This window comes from Enhydra lutris, unplaced genomic scaffold, assembly GCF_002288905.1.
Source record: "Enhydra lutris kenyoni isolate GAN:26980312 unplaced genomic scaffold, ASM228890v2 scaffoldscaffold39, whole genome shotgun sequence".
NCBI classification, from domain to species: domain Eukaryota; kingdom Metazoa; phylum Chordata; class Mammalia; order Carnivora; family Mustelidae; genus Enhydra; species Enhydra lutris.
Window position 1 is genome coordinate 3,668,484 of NW_019154123.1, and position 22,471 is coordinate 3,690,954.

General features: G+C 37.4%; 1 protein-coding gene across 3 annotated transcripts in view; it reads left to right on the forward strand.

Moving 5' to 3' along the window:
- The window catches only part of LOC111155022 (N-glycanase 1), a 61,084-nt gene that overhangs the window by 11,244 nt on the left and 27,369 nt on the right, over positions 1-22,471 (forward strand). For all 3 annotated transcript variants that reach the window (XM_022515033.1, XM_022515032.1, XM_022515035.1), the window contains exons 3-4: positions 10,619-10,864; positions 21,346-21,511. In XM_022515033.1, coding sequence (XP_022370741.1) covers positions 10,619-10,864; positions 21,346-21,511 — 412 coding nt within the window. The remainder of the gene's footprint in view (positions 1-10,618; positions 10,865-21,345; positions 21,512-22,471) is intronic.

Genomic DNA, 22,471 nt, shown 5'->3' on the forward strand with positions numbered 1-22,471 from the left:
GTTTGTTTTTTAGTCAAAATAAAAGTTCAGTGTTTTCATCTTCTCAAGTCTTGTGGCATAGCTTAATTTTATGACACAATGAAAGTTATCAATATTGTCAGTTTTCTTTATGTATATATGCTTAACCATTTCTAGTTTATGGACTATTGAAAGACGTTGAGCCAGGTTGTGGATGCACAGCAGTCCATAGCAGTCAGAAATGCAAGGCTATAGAAATTGTTAAAAAGAGATATGCTGAGTTGCCATAAGAAGTATTTTCCTTCCTGCCTCTCTGCTTTTCTCCCTAGATTCTGTTTCAGGCCCTGAAGGGTATAGTAGTGAACTAGAGAAAATGATCCCATCTCACATGAAGCCTGATTCTAATAGGTTAGACAACAGTAGACGTGAAAGCAAAGATGAGTGCAAAAAAGAAAATAAGGCATGCTAATACATGAAAAAGCAACTGTAGAGGTAGGCAGCTATGTAAGAATGAGTGGTCAGGGTAGGCCTCTCAGGAGATAATATTTGAGCTGGGAACTAAATGAAAAGAAGCCCTCAGGTAAGAGTACTTCAAACAGAAGCATTCAGATGTGCAACAGACTTCTAGTAGGATTAGCTTTGGCACAGAGAGTAGCTACACAGGCCAGCAGAATCTAGGGTGTGGGGATAAAGACTTGGACTTCATTATAAGTGAGATGGGAAACCATAGGAAGGTTTTAGGCAGGGAAGAATATTTAAAAGATTACATTAGTGGCTGTATAGAGAATGTTCTGGATGTTCTGGGATGGGGGCAAGGGATGAAGCAGGGAGACCAGTTAGAAAGCTTTAGGAGAAACAAAAATGGTTTGTATAAGTTCCCTGAGGGCAGAGCCTTTTGTCTTTTTGTCCCCTCTGTTGCTAGCTCCTAGAACACATTGAGGCACTCAGTAAACATTTGTTGAATTAAAGACTAATAGCAGTGGAGATGGGGGAAAAGTAGAGGCATCTAGAATTTTTTTTGGAAGAAGAGCCTGCAGGACTTGCTGATGAATGTGGGGTACAAGGGAAAGGAAGGAATCAGGGATACTACTAGGTTTTGGTTTGAGCATCTAAATGGATGCACGTGCCATTAATTCAGATTGAGACATCTTGGAGTGTGTAGCAGATGTCAAGAGAAATCACTACTTCTCTTTTGGGTAATTATAACCTATATACTGTTAAAAATTCAAGTAGAGATAACAAGTAGGCAGTTGAATATATGAGTCCATAACTCAAAATGAAAGGTCAACCTAGAGATAGAAGTTATGTTGTCATCTGCTTATTAGTTACAGACCTCTGAACATAAAGAACTTGGTAAAATTGAGAACATTGCTGATTTCATTAAAGGAAATACAGATTTTTGAGTTAAATGACAGAAAATTTTAGTAAATGACAACTGGAAATTGTACTGATTTCTCAGTTTTGAAGTGTCACATATTCTGTGGAATCCTGTTTGTCTTTTCATTCAACAAATATTTGAGTGCCACGTGTGATGACAACCATCCCAGTTTGCCTGGGGCTGTCCTCAGTTTGGGACTCAAAATCCCACATTCTAAAAAACCCATCTCAGGAGTGCCTGGGTGGCTCAGTGGTTAAATCCTCTGCCTTCGGCTCAGGTCGTGATCTCAGGGTCCTGGGATCAAGTCCCGCATTGGGCTCTCTGCTCAGCAGGGAGCCTGCCTCCTCCTCCTCTCTCTCTCTGCCTGCCTCTCTGCCTAGTTGTGATCTGTCAAATAAATTTAAAAAAAAAAAAAAAAAAAAAACCATCTCAGCCAGACCCAAAGGTTGGTCACACCATTGCCAGGTAACAAGCCACATTGAGAGTTGGAGTAGTATTTGACACAAATGGAGCAAGTTTCAGAAAAGATTAACATGTTTTGATCAGGCTAATTTATACTTCAAGGTCCTGATTGTCTTTAGACTTCACACCTCAGGACCCATCTGCAGTAAATGTTTTATCAGTGTGGCTAAGTTGCAGAAGGAACCAATGGAACTGCAACTGAACTCTACCATTAGAAAGAAACTTAGTAAGCTTAAAATGAACTAGGAATCTCAGACCCGTCCCAAAATGTTCGTTGTTTTTAAACGATTATTAAATATTAAAATCTTGAGCACTTTTGGGCCTACTTGCCTCTGAGGCTACATTCTTTGTGAAGATTTTGAGGAGGTTGAGAAAGGCTGGGATCCATATATATATGTGATTCAGCCAGCTTGCTGAGTGAAGTGATTCTTGCCAGGTCCCATGGCGGGGGGTGGGGGGGTTAGTTGTCTTGGTGACTGGAAGATATTACCAGCACTTAGTGGGCAGAGCCAGGTTGGCTTAGCATCTGATAGTGAAAATTGTCTTCGCAAAAATATGTTGAGAAATACGGATTTTGTTCAATACTGGAATTCTCATTAATTTTTTAAACTGTTATTAAATCTAGTGCATTAAGCCTGTAATTTTGTCCTTTTGCATTAAGCCTGTAATTTTGTCCTTTTGTGAAAAGACAGTGTGGTTGATAAAACTTTTTGGTACAGACCCTTTAGCCAAATCATACATTCTTTTAAAACTGGTCCTATAAAGCTAGAAGGGAAGGGAACAAGGCACAAGTAGCATCTCTGTCTTATCAGGGCCTTCTCTGAGGTATGGACTGAACATAGATCCCGGTACCTGTTGTGCTGGATTTCTACCTCAGCCCGTGGTGTCTTCTGCCTCTCTCAGTGCTGCTGCACTATGAGATGGGAAACCTCCATATTTGGTTTCAGCCTAGATACCTGATTTCTGAAGAGAAACCTCATCAGAGATGTGGGGTGGTTCCTTTCTAATGTTGGGAAATCATTGTGATCCAATTTTTGCTAATCATGTATGTCATCACAGCTGTAGAAATATTCACTTTTTGCTCAACACTTCCAACTATTAGTACAAGCTTATGGTTTTTGGTCCCTGTTCAGTCTAAGATGTAGTCAATTATAGCTTAACGATCAAGGTTTACTCCAACAATTAGTCTGTAGCTTCAGGCAGATAATTTTACTTTTCTGAACTTTCATATTTTCATATAAAGAATAGGGATAAACCTAATACCTACATTTCAGGATGGTTGTGAGAATTACTTGAGATAACATACATAAAAGTTTATCATAGCACCTAGAACACATGAATACAGTAAATGATAGTTTTGTTTTTATAGCTTTTATAGGTAATGAATATATAGAGCTTAATGGCCTCTTTTGAAAGCCTTTTAAAAGGGATTCATATGAAACTAATTTTCATGTCATTAATGAGAAATGTAATGGTCAGTTGATTCTGAAAGGTTTGCCATCACCAGGGAAATAGATCATTCTCAGTTGTGGAGCCTAACTTAAGTGCTTAAAATCTACAAGTCTGTCTCCTGCACATTAACAATATTTTATCCCATATCCATTTGGTGGAATTACTATTTTAACACTGTTGTTTCTCACAGCCTTGAAACTTGATTGAAGATATTTCATTTAACTTTTTTTTTGTTTTGTAATTTGTTTCACATTGTGAGCTTTGTTGTAATGTTTATTGTGTCTTAAAGCACTCTGATTATATTATGGGTATTCATTAAATGAATCGCTACTTGAGGAGTGGGATTTTTATTGCTTGATTGCTTTGTTTGGACCACCTTTTTTTTTTTAATTTTTTATAAACATATAATATATTTTTATCCCCAGGGGTACAGGTCTGTGAATTGCCAGGTTTACACACTTCACAGCACTCACCATAGCACATACCCTCCCCAATGTCCATAATCCCACCCCCCCCAACACCCCTCCCCCCATTAACCCTTAGTTTGTTTTGTGAGATTAAGAGTCACTTATGGTTTGTCTCCCTCCCAATTCCATCTTGTTTCATTTGCTCTTCTCCTACCCCCTTAACCCACCATGTTGCATCTCCTCTCCCTCATATCAGGGAGATCATATGATAGTTGTCTTTCTCTGATTGACTTACTTTGCTAAGCATGATACCCTCTAGTTCCATCCACGTTGTCGCAAATGGCGAGATTTCTTTTCTTTTGATGGCTGCATAGTATTCCATTGTGTATATATACCACTTCTTCTTTATCCATTCGTCTGTTGATGGACATCTAGGTTCTTTCCATACTTTGGCTATTGTAGACATTGCTGCTATAAACATTCGGGTGCACGTGCCCCTTCGGATCACTACGTTTGTATCTTTAGGGTAAATACCCAGCAGTGCAATTGCTGGGTCATAGGGTAGTTCTATTTTCAACATTTTGAGGAACCTCCATGCTGTTTTCCAGAGTGGTTGCACCAGCTTGCATTCCCACCAACAGTGTAGGAGGGTTCCCCTTTCTCCGCATCCTCGCCAGCATCTGTCATTTCCTGACTTGTTAATTTTAGCCATTCTGACTGGTGTGAGGTGATATCTCATTGTGGTTTTGATTTGTATTTCCCTGATGCCGAGTGATGTGGAGCACTTTTTCATGTGTCTATTGGCCATCTGGATGTCTTCTTTGCAGAAATGTCTGTTCATGTCCTCTGCCCATTTCTTGATTGGATTATTTGTTCTTTGGGTGTTGAGTTTGCTAAGTTCTTTATAGATTTTGGACACTAGCCCTTTATCTGATATGTCATTTGCAAATATCTTCTCCCATTCTGTCAGTTGTCTTTTGGTTTTGTTAACTGTTTCCTTTGCTGTGCAAAAGCTTTTGATCTTGATAAAATCCCAATAGTTCATTTTTGCCCTTGCTTCCCTTGCCTTTGGCGATGTTCCTAGGAAGATGTTGCTGTGGCTGAGGTCGAAGAGGTTGCTGCCTGTGTTCTCCTCAAGAATTTTGATGGATTCCTTTCTCACATTGAGGTCCTTCATCCATTTTGAGTCTATTTTCGTGTGTGGTGTAAGGAAATGATCCAATTTCATTTTTCTGCATGTGGCTGTCCAATTTTCCCAATACCATTTGTTGAAGAGGCTGTCTTTTTTCCATTGGATATTCTTTCCTGCTTTGTCGAAGATGAGTTGACCATAGAGTTGAGGGTCTATTTCTGGGCTCTCTATTCTGTTCCATTGATCTATGTGTCTGTTTTTGTGCCAGTACCATGCTGTCTTGATGATGACAGCTTTGTACTAGAGCTTGAAGTCCGGAATTGTGATGCCACCAACTTTGGCTTTCTTTTTCAATATTCCTTTGGCTATTCGAGGTCTTTTCTGGTTCCATATAAATTTTAGGATTATTTGTTCCATTTCTTTGAAAAAAATGGATGGTACTTTGATAGGAGTTGCATTAAATGTGTAAATTGCTTTAGGTAGCATAGACATTTTCACAATATTTATTCTTCCAATCCAGGAGCATGGAACATTTTTCCATTTCTTTGTGTCTTCCTCAATTTCTTTCATGAGTACTTTATAGTTTTCTGTGTATAGATTCTTAGTCTCTTTGGTTAGATTTATTCCTAGGTATCTTATAGTTTTGGGTGCAGTTGTAAATGGGATGGACTCCTTAATGTCTCTTTCTTCTGTCTTATTGTTGGTGTAGAGAAATGCAACTGATTTCTGGGCATTGATTTTATATCCTGACACTTTACTGAATTCCTGTACAAGTTCTAGCAGTTTTGGAGTGGAGTCTTTTGGGTTTTCCACATATAGTATCATATCATCTGCAAAGAGTGATAGTTTGACTTCTTCTTTGCCAATTTGGATGCCTTTAATTTCCTTTTGTTGTCTGATTGCTGAGGCTAGGACTTCTAGTACTATGTTGAATAGCAGTGGTGATAACGGACATCCCTGCCGTGTTCCTGACCTTAGCGGAAAAGCTTTCAGTTTTTCTCCATTGAGAATGATATTTGCGGTGGGTTTTTCATAGATGGCTTTGATAATATTGAGCTATGTGCCGTCTATCCCTACACTTTGAAGAGTTTTGATCAGGAAGGGATGCTGTACTTTGTCAAATGCTTTTTCAGCATCTATGGAGAGTATCATATGGTTCTTGTTCTTTCTTTTATTAATGTGTTGTATCACATTGATTGATTTGCGGATGTTGAACCAACCTTGCAGCCCTGGAATAAATCCCACTTGGTCGTGGTGAATAATCCTTTTCATGTACTGTTGAATCCTATTGGCTAGTATTTTGGCGAGAATTTTTGCATCTGTGTTCATCAAGGATATTGGCCTGTAGTTCTCTTTTTTGATGGGATCCTTGTCTGGTTTTGGGATCAAGGTGATGCTGGCCTCATAAAATGAGTGTGGAAGTTTTCCTTCCATTTCTATTTTTTGGAACAGTTTCAGGAGAATAGGAATTAGTTCTTCTTTAAATGTTTGGTAGAATTCCCCCGGGAAGCCATCTGGCCCTGGGCTTTTGTTTGTTTGGAGATTTTTGATGACTGTTTCAATCTCCTTACTGCTTATGGGTCTGTTCAGGCTTTCTATTTCTTCCTGGTTCAGTTGTGGTAGTTTATATGTCTCTAGGAATGCATCCATTTCTTCCAGATTGTCAAATGTGTTGGCATAGAGTTGCTCATAGTATGTTCTTATAATTGTCTGTATTTCTTTGGTGTTCGTTGTGATCTCTCCTCTTTCATTCATGATTTTATTTATTTGGGTCCTCTCTCTTTTCTTTTTGATAAGTCTGGCCAGGGGTTTATCGATCTTATTAATTCTTTCAAAGAACCAGCTCCTAGTTTCATTGATTTGTTCTATTGTTTTTTTGGTTTCTATTTCATTTATTTCTGCTCTGATCTTTATGATTTCTCTTCTCCTGCTGGGTTTAGGGTTTCTTTCTTGTTCTTTCTCTAGCTCTTTTAGGTGTAGGGTTAGATTATGTACCTGAGACCTTTCTTGTTTCTTGAGAAAGGCTTGTACTGCTATATATTTTCCTCTCAGGACTGCCTTTGTTGTGTCCCACAGATTTTGAACCGTTGTGTTTTCATTATCATTTGTTTCCATGAATTTTTTCAATTCTTCTTTAATTTCCTGGTTGACCCATTCATTCTTTAGAAGGATGCTGTTTAGTCTCCATGTATTTGGGTTCTTTCCAAATTTCCTCTTGTGATTGAGTTCTAGCTTCAGAGCATCGTGGTCTGAAAATATGCAGGGAATGATCCCAATCTTTTGATACCGGTTGAGACCTGATTTAGGACCAAGAATGTGATCTATTCTGGAGAATGTTCCATGTGCACTAGAGAAGAATGTGTATTCTGTTGCTTTGGGATGAAATGTTCTGAATATATCTGTGATGTCCATCTGGTCCAGTGTGTCATTTAAGGCCTTTATTTCCTTGTTGATCTTTTGCTTGGATGATCTGTCCATTTCAGTGAGGGGAGTGTTCAAGTCCCCTACTATTATTGTATTACTGTCGATGTGTTTCTTTGATTTTGTTATTAATTGGTTTATATAGTTGGCTGCTCCCACGTTAGGGGCATAGATATTTAAAATTGTTAGATCTTCTTGTTGGACAGTTCCTTTGAGTATGATATAGTGTCCTTCCTCATCTCTTATTATAGTCTTTGGCTTAAAATCTAATTGATCTGATATAACCACTCCTGCTTTTTTCTGATGTCCATTAGCATGGTAAATTCTTTTCCACCCCCTCACTTTAAATCTGGAGGTGTCTTCAGGTTTAAGATGAGTTTCTTGTCGGCAGCATATAGATGGATTTTGTTTTTTTATCCATTCTGATACCCTGTGTCTTTTGATTGGGGCATTTAGCCCATTAACATTCAGGGTAAGTATTGAGAGATATGAATTTAGTGCCATTGTATTGCCTGTAAGGTGACTGTTATTGTATATTGTCTCTGTTTCTTTCTTATCTACTACTTTTAGGGTCTCTCTTTGCTTAGAAGACCCCTTTCAATATTTCCTGTAGAGCTGGTTTGGTATTTGCAAATTCTTTCAGTTTTTGTTTGTCCTGGAAGCTTTTAATCTCTCCTTCTATTTTCAATGATAGCCTAGCTGGATATAGTATTCTTGGCTGCATGTTTTTCTCATTTAGTGCTCTGAATATATCATGCCAGCTCTTTCTGGCCTGCCAGGTCTCTGTGGATAAGTCTGCTGCCAATCTAATATTTTTACCATTGTACGTTACAGACTTCTTTTCCCGGGCTGCTTTCAGGATCTTCTCTTTGTCACTAAGACTTGTAAATTTTACTATTAGGTGACGGGGTGTGGACCTATTCTTATTGATTTTGAGGGGGGTTCTCTGAACCTCCTGGATTTTGATGCTTGTTCCCTTTGCCATATTGGGGAAATTCTCTCCAATAATTCTCTCCAATATACCTTCTGCTCCCCTCTCTGTTTCCTCTTCTTCTGGAATCCCAATTATTCTAATGTTGTTTCATCTTATGGTGTCACTTATCTCTCGAATTCTCCCCTCGTGGTCCAGTAGCTGTTTGTCCCTCTTTTGCTCAGCTTCTTTATACTCTGTCATTTGGTCTTCTATATCGCTGATTCTTTCTTCTGCCTCATTTATCCTAGCAGTGAGAGCCTCCATTTTTTATTGCACCTCATTAATAGCTTTTTTGATTTCTACTTGGTTAGATTTTAGTTCTTTTATTTCTCCAGAAAGGGCTTTTATCTCTCCCGAGAGGGTTTCTCTAATATCTTCCATGCCTTTTTCGAGACTGGCTAGAACCTTGAGAATCGTCATTCTGAACTCTAGATCTGACATATTACCAATGTCTGTATTGATTAGGTCCCTAGCCTTTGGTACTGCCTCTTGTTCTTTTTTTTGTGGTGAATTTTTCCGCCTTGTCATTTTGTCCAGATAAGAGTAGATGAAGGAGCAAGTGAAATACTAAAAGGGTGGCAACAACCCCAGGAAAATATGCTTTAGCCAAATCAGAAGAGATCCCAAATCGTGAGGGGGGAGAAAGGGGATAAAAAGAGGTTCAGAAAGAAGAAGAAAAAAAAAAGAAAGAAAGAAACAATTAAAAAAAGAAAACCAATAAAGAAAAAAATATAAAAAGGAAAAAATATATATATGTATATTAGATAAACTAGTTAAAAAACGTTAAAAAAGAAAAGGGTAAAAGTTAAAAAAATTTAGCAGAAGAAGAAAAATAAATTGAAAAAAAAAAATTAAATTAACTGCAAGGCTAAAGAATCATGGGGAGAAAGCCATGAGTTCCGTGCTTTGCTTTCTCCTCCTTTGGAGTTCCGCTGCTCTCCTTGGTTTGAAACTGCAGTCCTTGGTAGGGGAACTTGGTCCTGGCTGGGCTTCTTGTTGATCTTCTCGGGGAGGGGCCTGTTGTAGTGATTCTCAAGTGTCTTTGCCTCAGGCGGAGTTGCACCGCCCTTACCAGGGGCCTGGCTGAGTAATCCGCTCGGGTTTGCTTTCAGGAGCTTTTGTTCCCTGAGCGCTTTCCATAGAGTTCCGGAGGGCGGGAATGAAGATGGCAGCCTCCCGGTCTCCGGCCCGGAGGAGCCGAGAGCCCGGGGCCCCACTCCTCAGTGCGCCCTCTGAGAACAGCTCCGATTTACTCCCGTCACCCTGCCTCCGGCCGCGCTCCGAGCTGACCGAGCCTGCGACCGGTTCAAGGTAACCCCAAGCTTAGAGCTTACTCCTCGGCTCTGTCTCTGTAGCCGGCTTCCCCGTTCTAATACCTGTAAGCTCTGCGACACTCAGACACCCCCGATCCTTCTGTGACCCTGCGGGACCTGAGGCCACACTGACCCTGCGTGGGCTTCACCCCGGTTAAGCCTCTGGAGCGATGTCCCTCAGCGGAACAGACTTTTAAAGTCCCGATTTTGTGCTCCGTTGCTCCGCCGCTTGCCGGGAGCCGGCCCCTCCCCGCCGCGGTCTATCTTCCCGTCGCTTTGGATTCACTTCTCCACCAGTCTTACCTTTCAGAAAGTGGTTGATTTTCTGTTTCTAGAGTTGCTGTTCTTCTTCTCTTCGATCTCCCGTTGGATTTGTAGGTGTTTGCAATCTTTAGATAAGCTATCTAGCTGATCTCCCGCTATCTGAAGTAGTCTCAGCCTGCTACTTCTCCGCCATCTTGACTCCTCCCCTCTGGACCACCTTTATATTACTGTTAACAGTCCATAGTTTTGGCTTGACCACCAGGTTGTACTTTTTGTTTTCTAGGAAATATTAGTGGATCCTCCCCCATATCCAGACTTCTAATCACGTAGCTGTTCTTCAAAGTCTTGGGTTTGGAGAGTCAAACTTCTTGACCCCAGATCATTTTGTATGGCTACATCTCTAGTAGTTACTATTATTTCATAGGGAATTTCACAGAGAATAGTAGTATCATATACTACTGCAGAGAAGATAAGAATGTGCATTTTTATAATTCTTATGAGTCTTTGTAACTTATTATTCCTAAAAGAAAGTATTTTTCTAATGGCCTTTAAACCAATCAGATAAGCTAAGCATTATATGCAAAGGAGGAGACCAATTTTCTTAACTTCCTGGTTCATATATAGATACTTTTTACCTTTGACTATTTAAAAAAAAATACCATAATGGTAGGAAATGAGAATGATTGTTAAAATTATGATGTATTCTATAGAATTTTATACATTTATACATTTTATACATTTTACACATTTATACATTTATACATTTTATATATATATATATATATATATATATATATATATATATGACTATCAGTATAAAGCGAAGTTTAAAATTTTTACCAATTTTATAAATTCCAGGGAGAAACACATCTTATCTTTCCCAAAAAAGCTTCGGTGGAGCAGCTGCAAAAAATTCGTGACCTGATTGCCATAGAGAGAAGTAGCAGATTGGATGGATCAAATAAGAGTTGCAAAGTTGAATTACCTCAGCAGCCTGCATCCAGTACCCAGCTTCCTGTAACACAGCCTTCAAATCCTAGTGGGTTAACCCAGCACGCAGGGAACAGTGAAGGACAGTCATCAAATCCACCATCTGCTCCAACGGTAATGTTAGAATTAAACCTTTCTTAACCATTGAAAGTATTGAAATGGCAAAAGCTTTGAGATATGTTGTGATTTATTCCTGAATTTTTGCTCTTGTTATTCTTGGTTCTTAGAATTGTAATACATCCACATTTCCTTAAGTCTTTAAAAAATTGTCAAATTTGTAACAAAGTAGGGAAAATGGTTATCTTGTTTTATACTTTTAAATCTTAACTTTTGGTTCATTGCTTCTTGGGCATTTCATCATTTTATCATTCATAAATGTACCCATTGCCTTGGTACATAAATCAGTAACATAAATTAGTATATATATGTCTTTAACCTAAAACCAGAGTAACAGACTTGCTGGACAATGGCAATCAAACCTCTACTGCACTGGTACTTCCGATCTAAATTTTAGCTGCTGCCATTCATTATGAACATTATTAATTCCAATAGCCTAACCATTATTAACCTCTCAGTTTGGTAAAAGAAATCAGCCTCTTTAAGGTAAACAATAATGCATTAATTTATTGAGGGGGTGCCACCAGATTAATGAAGTTCAGTTAGTGGCATACACAGATACATGCTTCTGAAGAACTGCAATCAAACTTCCTTCTCTTACAGGCATCCTTGATACACTGAACTGATCTTATTTAATAGGAAACTGTCCTATTTACAAAAATTCCTTTTGATAGTGGTCCTTAAGTTTTCCTCTGAATTTTCACTCAGAAAGATTTCGTGTTTTGTTTTTTTCCTATAGTAATTTTATCACTAACCAGCTTCAACTCGTATCCTCTTATTTGAATTTTTGTAAAACATTTTGTCAGTGTCCTCCGTAAAGCAGGCCTTATATAGAGAGTCAGTTATTAAATCTGCCCTTAATTTTCTCCAGTTGAGTATTTCCAGAGTCCTTAACCTCACTTCCCTGGGGGTCATTTCTTTGTTTATGCTGAGAAGACCCTAAGCTTGTCTTTAAAAAATAAAGAATAAAGGTGGTAAAGGCTATTAGGGGAAGAGACAGTATTAACTGCCCTTTTATATAATTCTTGTTGAGTGGTTTCCAGACTTTTTTTTAAATGGAGAATTAATTCCTCTAAAACATATTTCTTTGTGCTTCAATTTACTTAGATTAACTTTTAAGTCTTGAAAATATTTTCTCCTCTAATTAGCTTCACAACTAGTGTTTACAAATGTCTTCTAGAAACTATTACTGAATATGTCTGATCAACTAGAAATGATACTAAGTGGCTGTGGGTATTCCATGAGATAGCATATGTGGAAACATTGTAAACTATAAAGGACTTTGTAAATTATAAAGGTTTGCTCTTGGTAATAATAATTCTTTTTGTAATGTATCTGAGCTGCTTAATTCACAGAGTAACAGAAAGATGTAACTCCTTAACTCCAGTGTGACATAATAGTGACCCTAGTCCATCCATTCCTTGGAAGAGTGGTTTTTGGTTACACATCTTAACAGTAGTAAAATGTTGAGTATATAACCCAGCATCTATTTCCTTATAAATTATATACTTCTAATATGTTACACACTTATACAACAATTTTTTTAAAAAGTGAAATGAAAAGTAAATCTAAGATTTACCCAGGCACCCCTTTTTTTGTATTCTTAACCTTGTAATTCATATATAATTTGAGGCCTTTAAAACTCTGTAATCACTAGAAAGCCTCTGTATTCTAAACTAAAAACAAAATGTCATTTTATTGACAAAACAAATGTAGAGTTTAGAGGAAAATAAACTTTCCCAAAGACATATGCTTTTAGTAGGCAGTCTGTTACCAATTCTTATTTCTCTAGTCCTCAGGACACAGTATCTTTTTCTGAGTTCCTTAAGAGAAATTAGAATGAATCTTATTTTTTATCACCAAGTCTTGTTTATCCATGGATCACTGGAATGCATAGTTTAAAAAAGTATTTTGTTTTTTAAGCATTCATCACCACTATTTGTTATGGTATAGAATTTGACATCTATATTCCCCTGCCTTGCCTGTTTTGAGTGGGTGAAGTTAATTGGTAATTAAAATAGACCAAAGGCAAGCAGCAAGAGAAAGATTTAAAAAGCACTGAATGGGGCGCCCAGGTGGCTCAGTGGGTTAAGCCTCTCCCTTTGGCTCAGGTCATGATCTCAGGGTCCTGGGATCGAGTCCTGCATCAGGCTCTCTGCTCCGCAGGGAGTCTGCTCCCTCCTCTCTCTTCCTCTCTCTCTCTGCCTGCCTCTCTGCCTACTTGTGATCTCTTGGTCAAATAATAAATAAAAATCTTTAAAAATAAATAAATAAATAAAAATTAAAAAGTATTTAATGTGTATAAACTAGATAAATCCTGAGCACTGATGTGCTCATAACTATTATAATATTTCTTTGGTTAAAACTGCATCAAGTAAAATTTTGAAATACAAATCAAAGTGATAGTGATGTTGAAGTTTGCCAGTAAGCTTTTCCTTTAGGATGTAAAGTCCTGGAATATCCTGGTACTCAATAAGAGTTGATGTTGTTAGAAACTTATTTTGCTGCTTTCTCTGGATATTTTATGTAAATGGAATTACACAATATGTAGTTTTTTGCTTTTGGCTTCTTTGTGTGTTTTTGAAGTTTATTCATATTGTAGGATGTATCAGTATTTTATTCCTTTTTGCTGCTGGGTAGTATTCCATGATAGACATTTGGGTTATTTCCCATCTTTGCCAATTATGAATAGGGCTGCTATGAATATTTACATACAAGGCTTTGTGTTTTCATTTCTCTTGGGTAGATTCCTAGGAGTGGAACCACTATGTTATATGGTAAGTTTATGTTTAATGGTTTAAGAAATTGCCAAGCTGTTTTCCAAAGTTGTTGCACCATTTTACATTCTCACCAGCAGTGCGTGAATGTTTCTCAATATCCTCCCTGACACTTGTTATTGTTTTTTTTTATTATGGCAATTTTAGTGGATATTAGGTAGTATCTCATTGTGGCTTTAATTTGCATTTCCCTAATGACTCAATTGACTTTTAAATTTTTACTGGTTATACATGCTGAGTGTTTAGTGTTCCTAAAGGATATAATTTCCCAATAAACCTTTATATATTTTTATACCCTTTGTCTTCAAAAAGCAGTTTTGAAACAGCAGAGATAGTTTTTCAAAGACATAGACCTTGGAATGTTAAAGGCATTATATTTCCAATTTTGCAACTTTATCTAGGTTGAAAATATGTGATTCTGAAGTATGATTTGCTTAAAATAAGCCTCTGTTATTACAGAACTAGTTTAGCTGCATACTTTTATTTGGCACATGCCTACTTTTAGCATTTGTATAGAATTGTTAAAGACTTTTCATCAACTCTAATCACTCTAGAAATTATTGCCCATTGTGTATATGGGTATGCATTTATTTATTTAAAAGAATTATCATCTGAAATTACTCTTGAAATTATGTGTTGTAATATTGTATTGTAGACAATGATAAAATGAGTTGGCTTATTTTTTTTTTGAGTTGGTTTAAACTTAATCTCATAGGAAACGTTTTAGTCTGGATCTCTATCTGATCTTTATTAGATAAGAAGTCTTCTGTTTGGACATTAGATTAAATTTCCAGTTTCTTGTTGTGAATCCACCATTCTTCAAGGTAAACTATACTGCATAACCTTCAATAGGGGCTCACTTATATTACATGTCCATATACCAGGATTCTTAGCATCCATTAAAAATGATGATACGGTCTTTTGGGCATTAAGAGAGTTGTTATGTGGGGGAAAAGTGATAAACTGAGAATTCCAAAATTAAACAACATATGTCGTGTATATGTATATAATATTTCAATTTTCTTATTAAAAATGCACATACACAAATACTTTCATTTTCAAAAGGTCTGGAAAGCTATACACAGGTATCTTAGCCATAATTTTATCTTAGGGTGAAATTATAGGTGATTCCATATTATTTATACCACTCGATATTTCCTGACAATTTATTACAACAACATTTACTTTATAAATAGAAAAAAAAGAGGGGTTGTAAGAAATAAGGTGATTAAAGTCACAAGCTGTTTAAAACTAATGTTAAATTATTAAACAGAACTTCTATGCTTAAAAAGGCAGATTCTAAATTTAAAAGTCACAAAAGCAAAAGGCTGCATAAAGGCAGAGGGAAGACTGGTGGGCTTGAGAACCCCTGGTCCTTTACTAAAGAAGTAAATTTGCTAATCCAGCTTGTACGGATTATATCACATGATTTGACAAAATATACATTTTTTTTTAATTAATGAAGAGTCTTGAATATATTTCAGTTAGAAACCAAAATAATTGAAATCCAAGTGATCAGTGAAGCAAACCATCGTTTTGACCTAAAACCAGACAGATTGCGCATTTTGAACTTCTGTTTGTATGCTAAATAATTTCACCTCTCTCGGGCAATTACCTGCTACCTGTCTATGTGGTTGCCCCACTGCTGTAGTCACCATGCAACCAGCAGTCTTTGCTTTTATCTCTTAGTGTGTATGGAGTTGTGCCAAAGAATATGTAAAGAAATCAGGCAAGAAAATAAACTCTCATTCAGGATTGTTTGAGTGCCATAAAAACCACAAAGAGTGAGGTGGTTTCCAGATTGGAAGTATCAAATTGAAAATAAAAATTCTCTAGATGAGTTCTTACCCTCTCTCAGTAAATGAAAAACTACATGTAAAAACAACAGCAAAAATATAGCTGTGCCTCCTTTTTGTAAGAGTTCTTTAAAAATGGAGACCTATTTTGTGTGTTTCTGTATCAGTTCTGGTAAAAGAACGTACTCCTCCCTCTTGGGAATACCCTGAATTTCTCATCACAAGATCTTCAGTAAGTTTCTTTAATCATCTGTTGCACTCATCCCTTCTGTGAATGGGGAACCGTGTCTGCTCTTAATAAAAGGCAGTTCCTTCTTTGTCACTGCATCCCTTCTCCTCTGTTCAGTGTGGAATCTCATGTGGACTATGTGCAGTGTTGAACCTCGTCTTATCTTGAGGATTCTTTTCATTGGCATTTAAACCTTGCTTTAGGGCAGTTTTCATCTAAGGTTAGGCTGTTGGCATCAGGATGACCTGGACATTCAGGTTCCTAGATGTAACCCTAGACTGGCTAAATTGGAAAGGGATGGGGGTGGAATTAGGGAATCTGTGTTTTTCACAAGCAGATTAATGTTTAGGAAGCTTTCCTGTAAACTCTTCTATCTGAGAAACAAGCCAACATACATATATCCCTGGGTACTACATGTCCTCTGGGTCTCATTTCTTTACAGAAAGCTTCCGAAAGAGCTCCCTGTATTCATCACTGTATCTTTATGTCTCACATACATGTTTAGCAAGCTTTCCCTTCTTCAATCATGTACACTATCAGTAAAATGTTTGAGCATAGCCTTATAAATTTTTGTTTATAAATTATATACATGTACTGTTCTGCCATTATACTGTATCAGGAAACAATGTCAACAGAAGCTAGTGAGTAAATATTTTTAATTCTTAAAAATGTGTTAATAATATCATTGACGTGAGGGGTGCCTGGGTAGCTCAGTTGGTTAAGTGTCTGCATTTGGCTCAGATCATGATCCCAGGGCTCTGGAATTGAGCTGCATCAGGCTCCCTGCTCAGCAGGGAGTCAGCTTCTCACGCTCTCCCTCTGCCTCTCCTCCCGCTCGTATTCTTTCAAATAAATAAAATTTTAAAGTAAAGATAATCACAGTCTTACACTCAAAAGACCTTCAGAACATAATTTAGGTTGATGAGTAGATTTTTTTTTTAAAGATGTTATTTATTCATTTGATAGACAGAGATCACAAGTAGGCAGAGAGGCCAGGCAGAGAGAGAGGAGGAAGCAGGCTCCCTGCTGAACAGAGAGCCCAATGTGGGGCTCGATCTCAGGACCCTGGGATCATGACCTGAGCCGAAGGCAGAGGCTTTAACCCACTGAGCCACCCAGGCGCTCCAATGTTTTTTTTAATATTTTATTTTTAAATAATCTCCACACCCAACTCAGGACTTGAATTCACAGCCCCAAGATCAAGACCTGCATGCTCTACCAACTGAGCCAGCCAAGTGCTCCCAGTCTTTGTAATCTTTTACAGTTGAGCATTTGTTAGTGAAAACTGTATAACATAATCTGTAAATTCACTTAGCCAGGTACATATGAATTGCCAAACCTTGTAATATGGTAATTAGTATTAAACGTGAACGTGCCAGTTGCTAACTTTCCCTGTACTTTGTGGTCCTTTCTTTCCTCAGGCCAGCTTGCTAGCCACTGATCACCTAATTCTAAGTGTTCTTATAACCTAATTGCTTTATTTTTTTTTTTTTTGCAAAAAAAAAAAAAAAAATAGGAGTTCTAATAATTTCTGTATACTTTCCCATAGACCATTTTGTGCTGCTCCTTTAGGTACTTGTAGGCCATTTTGGGACACAGTTACACAACTAAATTTTTTACAATTTGTTTTCTACTATCAGAAATCTTCCTAAGATCATCAAAAACCTCCATGCTGCCAAATTTAATGTACTTTTTTTCAGTTCATTTCTACTTAACTGTTCATCATCTTTAGCTCAATCATTTCTTGGTTTTTCTTCTACCATAATTGGTTCAGCCACTGACCTAGTTAGTTGCTCACTCAAAATCCACAGATCATTACTAATATATTTTCCTACTTTTCCAGCTGCCCCCTGACTCCACCGTTCAGTCACCAAGACTTGCTGATCCTATTTCCTAAGTTCTTTTTATTCACTTTACTCCTACTAAAGCCACCAGCTCTTTCAGAGTTCTGCAGTAGGCCCCCCTTGGATCATCTGTAACCTCCTTTCTCAATATTGAGCTAGAGTGATATTCTGAAGATGTAAATCTGATGGTTTTACTCCCTTGCTTAAAAGTCTTGAATAGGATCCCATTACAATGGAGGTTGACCAGAAAGATAGCTGCTTATTAACTCCGCTTCATCCTCAGCATTCTCCACCATTCCCCCTTGGTTTTCCATGCTCTCAACACCCTGAATTGTCTCTGATCCTACATAATTTCCTGAACATATCCCCACAGACACACTCCCCAGCTACCTATATGCTGTTCCTTCCAATAGGATTCACCTTTTCCCTTTCCTATTAGCTTCTCATCCTTAGTACTTAACCACAAATACGAGCAATACCATTTTTTCAGGGAGTTCTAGGTTCAGAACCCTGTTGTACAGTGTCACTATCTTCTGTATTTGCTTACTCTTCTTACACCTATTTTAAATTGACTAACTTACCATTATATTCCCGGTACCTAGCAAATAATAAAGGTGCATTAAATATTTGAGTAAATGAACATTGTTGTACCAGTATTAGTTTCTGTATCGATAGACTGCTTCGTGAGGATAATATCCTTGACTGTTTTGGTCTCCATTATTTTTCCAGTATGTAACATATACACACATTTATACACAAATATTTGTTGACTTAATATGGTGGTTTTGTCATTATTTAATACCTTTCCTCTCTCTTAGACAATAAAGTGATATCTGTCTTAGGCACCCATCCCCAATGCTTTAAAAAGTCCTGGATAATAAGAGACTCTTAATGTCACAAAACAAACTGAGGGGGGCCGGGGGGAGGGGGATAGGGAGAGGGTGGTGGGGTTATGGACATTGGGGAGGGTATATGCTATGGTGAGTGCTGTGAAGTGTGTAAACCTGGCGATTCACAGACCCGTACCCCTGGGGCTAATAATACATTATATGTTTATAAAAAAAATTTAAAACTTTAAAAAAAAAAGTCCTGGATAATGTCAGGGAGTATTTGATAATGGTTTTTATTTTTTAAATTAATCTGTCTCTGCATTTTAATATACATATTTAATCTGTTCATATTTATCATAATTGTTAATATGTTTGAATTTATTTCTGACCTCTTATTTTGTGTTACCTGTGTCCTTGCTTTTGTTTTTTCCTTTTTTCTATCTTTGTTTTATATTGAGAGCAGTTTTCTTCCACTATTTTCTGTTTAGAAGTTAGAAAGTTAAATATCTTCTTTTTTTAGTCCTCTATTATTGCCCTTAAATTTTTTATTTTAAAGATTTTATTTATTTATTTGACAGAAATCACAAGTAGGCAGAGAGACAGGCAGAGAGAGAGAGGAAGGGAAGCAGGCTCCCCACTGAGCAGAGAGCCCTATGTGGGACTCGATCCAGGACCCTGAGATCATGACCTGAGCCGAAGGCAGAGGCTTTAACCCACTGAGCCACCCAGGCACCCCTATTGCCCTTAAGTTTTTAATACAAATATTTACTTTTTTTTTAAATTTTTTTTATTTATTTACCAGAGAGAGAGAATCACAAGTAGGCAGAGAGGCAGGCAGAGAGAGAGGGGGAAGCAGGGTCCCCACCAGGCAGAGAGCCCAATGCAGGGCTCAATCCCAGGACCCTGAGATCATGACCTGAGCTGAAGGCAGAGGCTCAACCCACCCAGGCGCTCCAACTTTTATATTTTTTTAATAACATAACAAGACAGGAACCTCAGAAAGCTTTAACTCTTTCTGCTCCCTTCCCTGATACCTTCTTTATGAGAAAAATTGAGATTTTGCTTTTTAGTTATTTATAATCAGAACTTAGGTTTTACTAGTTTGTTTTTTTAACTCACTCCTCCCGCTTTTATTTATATCAATTTCTACTCCTAGGTGAGCTGTTTATTTACTTTGATTATATTGTATTTTGAGGGGACAATAACTTCTCTAAGAATTCTCTTAGATAAGATTTGTGAGTGGTACACTTTCTGTACTGCTACATATCAGAAAACGTATATATTCTGCCCTCCTGTGTGATTAGCTTGGCTGGGTAGGAATCCTATATTCCTAGTCATTTTCCCTCAGATTTTCAAAGAATTTGCTTCATTGTTTCCAATGACGTTATCTGATTCATAAAAGGCTTTGGGATTTTGTTTTTCTACTTAACTGTTACGAAATGTCAGTATTATATGCTTTGTTTTATTCTTCCATTCATACTGGCTCTTCAGCTCTCAGAAATTGGTTTCCATTGTTTCTTTGAGAAGTTTCTCTTTTCTTCTGTTTCTGCTCTACTTTCTAGACTTCTGTTAACTGGATTTGGAAACTTGGATTTATCTTCGGTGTCTATTTGGTTTTTTTGTGCCACATTCTCAGAAAATGTCTTGGCTCAGTCTTCTAATTGATTACTTTTTAACTATGTTTATTCTACTGTTTGACACGATGTGTACTGTCTTATTTCAGTGTTTAAATTTTTAATTTCCAAGATTCATAGTTGTCTTTCTCTGAATACAGTATACTGTCAAATCTCTGAAGATAGACTTGCTGCTATGGCCACAAGGTTAGTTCTTCTGATGTTGATTCTAGTGTATCTTTGCAACAGTGCGGACTGTTGCAGATCCAGTGAGTCTGAGAGCTCCTGCTAGCCTGTCAATGTGGCATCTGCTTCTAGCAACCATGGGGAGGGGTAGGACATGCTACAAGATGGGCTGTACCAGAAGCCGCTGTTCTGAGCTTGGATGTTTCCCTTTCCTTTTGGGACTAAGCAGCCTCTCTCACTTCTCAGAAGCATGGTTCTTTGTTGAGAAGGAATGATGGGGTGGGGACAGGCAGGAGATGTCTAGCTATTCCTCCTGCAGAGCCCAGCCAGTGTCACTAACGTTTGTTCCAAGGCCCTTTTCTGCTTTGGATCCTGTGGCTCCTCTGTCCTTGGGATTGTTTTGAAAACTTTTTTTTTAGTTTGTATAACCACTCTTTTTTGGGGAGTCATATTGCCATGTTTTTTTCCTTTAGTCCATTTGTATCTGTTATTCCTCTTTTAGGAATTTTTCAAAATTCCTGATCCTTGAAGAGTACTCCTCCTTTACTAATGCCATATGGAGGGGGTTTTTTTTGTTGTTTTTTTAAATTATGTTACTTGCAGGGATTTGAACTGGAAGGGCTGTCAGATGCATTGCTCAGAGCAAAAGTTGCTCAGAGCAACTTTTTTTTTTTTTTTTTTTTTTAAGATTTATTTAGAGAGAGAACACACAGGTGCACGTGAGTAGGGGCAGGGGCTGCAGGGGAGGGAGAGAAAAGCTTCATGCAGACTCCCTGTTGAGCATGGAGCCTGACTCAGGGCTCAATCCCAGGACTCTATGACCATTACCTGAGCCAAGAAATGACCTGAGCCAAAATCAGGAGTTGGCCACTTAACTGACTGGGCCACCCAGGCACCCCTCATAGCACTATCTTGATCCAAACTTGTAATCAAGAATCTAGCATACCTCTGTTTAAATATATCCTCAATAATATATTCCAAGAAAAAGAATAGATATTTCTTCGACTGTGACAAAGATAGCTCCTAAAGTTATACTTCTAGGGTATCTCCTAAAACTAATATTATATAGGCTTTGAGTATTATATTTTAGTAAATCCATAATTCCTCTTTACCTATGAAATCATAGAACCACCATTTTTGATTATATGTTATTTTTGTAGCATACAAAGAAAAGCTAACCAGTATTTTTTTTTTTTCTTTTAGGTTACTACTGATTCAGTCATTCTAAAAGTTCTCCGGTCCAACATTCAGCATGTGCTGGTCTATGAGAACCTTGCTCTCCAGGAGAAAGCACTGGCTTGTATTCCAGTCCAAGAGCTAAAAAGGAGATCTCAAGAAAAGTTATCTAGAGCTAGAAAATTGGATAAAGGTAGTGGCTTTATATAACCATTCATTGCTAAATATACATCTGTTGCTAAAGAGAAACACTGAAATGCTGCCTTTTGCTGTATACATCATAAAATTCTAACCTATTTCTATTCTAATTTTTAAGATGTATAACAGTGGTAAAGTATTACTGTGTGTACCTCATAGACACATCATTAACACATCTATTTTTTTTAAACCTCAGCATATGTTTGCAGCTTAATCATTGGTATATGAATTTCTTTAGGTATAATATAATTTAAGTCTATGGAACATATGATAGTATTATTAGTGAATTTTAATGTGAATTAGAAGCCACATTGAAGATTAATCCATATGATTCGACCATTGATTCATTTCGGCTAATAAAGAGAGAGTATTTACGGGTATATGATATGGTTCTTCTCACCCACTACTGTCTGCTGCCTGGGAATAAATTCAGCTCTGCCACTTTACTGTGCATCACTGAGCAAGTAATTTGATCTCTATGCCTCAGTTTCTTCATTTGAAAATAGGATGATTTTTTTAAATAAATAAATTAGTACATGTAAATGCCTCAGAATGATACCTACCACATTCATCAACCAATAATATTTGTGTGTTATCATTAATAGTCTTAAGATTTTAGTTGTTAGGTTTTTCCACTGTTAGCATTTTTACTTTGAGTTTTTATGTGATTAGCTTTTATCTAAGTCATTTCTTAATACTATATTTTCTAGGGGATTATATAATTTCTCTGGGGGTTACCTTAGTTTCCAGTAAATGTTTTAACTGTGTCTACCTTCAAAAACACTATTCTACTTCATGTATAATGCAGATACCTTTTAACAGAATCATCCCAGTTCTTCCCTCCCATCCTTATAATATTGCAGTCATATGCTGTAATCACCCAATACATTGCTCTTGTTATGATTTAAAGAAGTTACTTTTGGGGCGCCTGGGTGGCTCAGTGGGTTAAGCCGCT